Source organism: Ipomoea triloba, chromosome 15 (assembly GCF_003576645.1).
Source record: "Ipomoea triloba cultivar NCNSP0323 chromosome 15, ASM357664v1".
Classification (NCBI taxonomy): domain Eukaryota; kingdom Viridiplantae; phylum Streptophyta; class Magnoliopsida; order Solanales; family Convolvulaceae; genus Ipomoea; species Ipomoea triloba.
In genome coordinates this window covers 21,090,747-21,094,969 of record NC_044930.1, presented here as the reverse complement: position 1 = coordinate 21,094,969, position 4,223 = coordinate 21,090,747, and the positions used below count along the sequence as shown (strand labels likewise).

General features: G+C 37.7%; 2 protein-coding genes across 2 annotated transcripts; both read left to right on the top strand.

Annotated features, from left to right (window-relative positions):
* The first annotated feature begins 218 nt into the window (after positions 1–218).
* On the top strand, positions 219–3,593 carry LOC116007397 (putative late blight resistance protein homolog R1B-17). Its single transcript, XM_031248056.1, has 3 exons — positions 219–2,753; positions 3,293–3,378; positions 3,462–3,593. The coding sequence occupies exons 1-2, from the start codon at positions 236–238 to the stop codon at positions 3,304–3,306; spliced, it is 2,532 nt and encodes an 843-aa protein (XP_031103916.1). The 5' UTR covers positions 219–235; the 3' UTR covers positions 3,307–3,378; positions 3,462–3,593.
* Positions 3,538–3,891, top strand: LOC116005857 (putative F-box protein PP2-B8). The gene has a single exon (XM_031246096.1). The coding sequence runs from the start codon at positions 3,538–3,540 to the stop codon at positions 3,889–3,891; it is 354 nt and encodes a 117-aa protein (XP_031101956.1).
* Positions 3,892–4,223: the final 332 nt, after the last annotated feature.

Here is a 4,223-nt window from a genome sequence, read left to right as displayed (position 1 = left end):
GAATCACAAATTGCTGAATTAAATTACAAATTATTGATGGGTCCATTCGTTCTGGAAGGAAAGAACGATTTACTGATTCAACTTCTGCCACTTAGCGTTTAACTATGACAAAATTTCAACTCAGTAGGCTATATATAGAAGTTGAGCGTAACATATAGACAAGTGCATTATACCACTACATTTCATCAAACCAAACAGTTACCAAGATATGGCTTTTCTTGCTGTAACATCTCTTATGAGAACGTTAGAGCTTCAGTTCCTACACCCCCAACCACGTGTTATTCTCACAAACAAAGAGCAGATCAAGTCTCTTCATGATAAACTTGACCGTTTGCTAGTTTATCTTGAGGAATCTGAGAAGAAAGCCACCAATTGGGAGGAGATGAAAGAAGTCACAAACAAAATAAGAGGAGTGAGTGCGAAGGCAGAAGATGACATTGAAGCAGAGCTGTTGAAGGATCATCATTATCACAAACTCGAGAAAACCTTGCAACGAGTAGTGCATGACGTTGAAGAGTTGATGCAGATTACAAGGAACACCAACCACTTTCCCAGCAATAATCCCACGGTTGGAGGCTCCTACCAACGTACCTCAGATGTGGAGGATGCAATGGTGGGACACTCAGAAGAACTGGATGCGGTAAAGTCTCAGCTCCTTCACCACTCACTCAAACAACGCCAAGTAATGGCAATGGTGGGTATGGGTGGTATCGGCAAGACAACTTTTGTTAAGAGAATTTATGACGATCCTATTGTCACATCTCATTTTCAGTTACGTGCTTGGACAACCATGTCTCAAGTGCATAACAAAGCACAAGCCCTCTATGACCTTTGCCGTTGCATCATGCCAATGAGCAGTACCTTCAACAACAAAATGGAGGGTGATCTGGAAGTCCAATTGCGCCAAAGCTTATTGGGCCAGAGGTACCTTATTGTTGTGGATGACATATGGACTACTAAAGCATGGGATGATATCCAAAGATGCTTTCCGAATGATGAAAATGGGAGCCGAATTTTGTTGACCACTCGAGATAGAGAGATAGCTCTGTATGCCAACTCTGGTCAGTATTGTTATAACATGCGTTTCTTAAATCCATGTGAAGGTTGGGATTTATTTTACCAGAAGTTTTTGGCTAAAGAATTTCTCAACAATGAATTTGAAAAAATAGGGAGGAACATTGTTCAGAAATGTCAGGGTTTACCACTTACAATTGTGGTGTTAGCAGGGCTTCTCTCTACTATCAAGTCAGTAGATGAATGGGAAAACGTTGAAAGAACTATAAATTCATTGCTGAGTTTAAATCTTTCTGAACAATTTTCAAGAATATTCAATTTGAGTTACAACAGTTTGCATAGCGATTTGAAGGGTTGCTTTTTGTATTTGGGACTTTTTCATGAAGATTGTGAGATTCCAATTAAAAGGCTTATTAGGTTATGGATTGCAGAGGGATTTGTAGGGACCATGAGTCATAACAAGAGGCTAGAAGAAATAGGTAGAGATTATTTGCAAGATCTTATTGATAGAAGTCTAATTATGGTTCATAGGAGAAGCTTTGATGGAAAAATCAAGAGTTGTAAGATGCATGATCTGCTACATGAGTTGTGCACAAGCAAGGCTAAAATTGAGAACCTTTTGTACCTTGAAACTGAGGGTAGTAGCGATCGTTTTGGTCGCTTTATTCAATTGGGTGATAGCCGTTGGTTAAGTCTTAAAGTAGCAATTCCAGCTTTTCATTTGGTCATTGCTTCAGAGGAATGTCGTTCTATTTTATGTTTCAATATGGCTCTAAACTGTGATCGTGAATGGTATTTGCTGGCCAACTCTTTTAAGAAGTTAAGAGTGTTAGACTTGAGCAAGATTAACTTTGCAAGAGGTATGCCTCCAGATATTACAGATCTTGTTTTCCTAAGATACCTAGCATTAGCCTCAAGTAAGCTTCTAAACTATATACCTGTGTGGAAAAATTGGAACCTACAGACACTAATTATCAGTGAAGATGACAACGGCTCCCGCAAGTCGCCTGATGGAATTTGGGAATTGCCACAATTAAGGCATCTGGAATTGTACCACCAGGTTTCTATAGATCTTCCAAAAGTGGTTCAACAGAATCTGCAGACACTTTATTGGTTGTCTACCTTAGAGTGCACAATGGAAGTGTTTCTGAGAATCCCGAATGTTAAAGAGTTGGGAATAATTGCAGGAGACGAAGCCTCGCCACCACAGGGCTTAAATAATCTGTGTTGTTTAAGTCATCTTGAGAAGCTAAAAGTTCAGGGCTCTTACCATCCAGCTTCACACCTACGTCCACAGGCCACTATCTACCCACAAAACCTTAAGGAGTTAACATTTGTGAGAACTCTTATACCATGGGAGGACATGAATTGCATTAGTGTGCTACCCAATCTTGAGGTGCTTAAACTCAGAAACTTTGCCTGCGTGGGATCAGAGTGGGAACTAATTGAAGAAGGTGGCTTCCAACAGTTAAAAGTTTTGCTCATTTCTCTTACAAATTTGAAGGAATGGAAGGCAAATGTTGGGTCTCCTTTCCCGAAACTCGAATGCTTACTCTTAAGAAATTGCTTTGAGTTGAAAGAGATGCCAGAGTGGATTGAAGATATCATCACACTCCGGTTAATTAAGTTGGAGTATTGCTACGCATCCCTTGTGGGTTCTGCTCAGAGGATTAAAGAAGAGCAACTTGACAACTACGGAAATGATATGTTAGATGTTATTGACTCTAATACACGACAAGGTTAGTTAGACTAATTTTTTTTCTATATTAATTAAAGTTCAATTTGTACATGTTCATTCTATTTTACAATAATTGAAGTTCAATTTGTACATGTTCATTCTATTTTACAATAATTGATTTTTATGATAAAATAATAGACGAGGACGATGCTATAGAAGAAGAAGATTCTAATGAACAAACCTGTGAAGTTGAATGTGTTCACCATGGTTTAACTGGCTCTTCCTTAGCTTGTGTACCCCTTGAATCAATGTATTTTATAGTTGTTAGCAGCATTAATGCCGCTTTAAAGCTTTATATTTATTTTATTATACTGACTTTAATTTTTCACCAACTGTACTTGATTTTGAAATATTTGAAATATTAATACACTATACAAATTTCACCAAAATTCTTAGCATTTTAAATATCTTAGAATAAATGTAAATGTTTTATAACTTATTAACTAATAATAAAAGTGAAAAAACCAATTTAATTTCGTCATTAGATTTGGATCACATGTAAATTAACAACATTAATTATAACCTTTTTGTTTTGTGCAGAGCCTTTGGTTTGAAGCAAGGAGGCTAAGAATCGTATGGGGTGATGATACTAGGTATTGGATTTGGACAAGGGACTCTGAATTTGGGTATGTAATTATGGGTATTTTTTAAGAATTGCATTGCTCCTAGGATAGCTCTATCTAACGACGATTACTTATATTTTGTACAGATGTGAGGTTGCGAAGCTTGAAAAAGTTAGCTGGTTGGAAATCAGATTAAACTTTGACGTTAGGTGCTTATCTAAGATGACATGTTATTCTGCCTACCTTGTTTTCAAGCTTGAAAGGGGGCGCTTTCAAGATGTCAACACAGCACTGGCAGGTGTGAGATATGAGAAGGACAAGACCATATACGGTTCGATGCGTGGAGAGAATCGATACTCTCAGGTCTTTCTCGCAAAGACGAAATCTTATCGGGACTGTGGTCGGTTTCCTGACAGCCGCTCTGATGGGTGGATGGAGATCAAGCTCGGAGACTTTTACGTTAGTAGTGGGAATGAAGGTGAAGTTGAATTGCAACTGTGGCATGCATCAGACCAGTTCTGGATGTCTGGTTTTATAGTGAGGGGCATTGAAGTTCGACCAGTAAATGAAGGATAAGAAAGCTAGCTGTTGAATCTCACTATATCATCAGCCAATGTCTTTACTGGCCGGCGTTGCATGTGTTGGTCTTATTATTTTCTGCATTCGGGCCATTATATTTCTAATAAGCTAAGTATGTACTTATTATCTGCGTGTTGTAGTACTTATTTATGTTCATGTTTTTTATTATACTTCGCGCGCTAGGAACAGATCAGAATTGCATGTTATATTATGTTGTACTTCTCAAGTCTTGGAATAAGTGAATGTATTTAATGCAATGCTAATATTAATGTTGATGCAAATATAATTTAGCAAATCTTACCAATCCAATTTTTAGAAATAATATATAT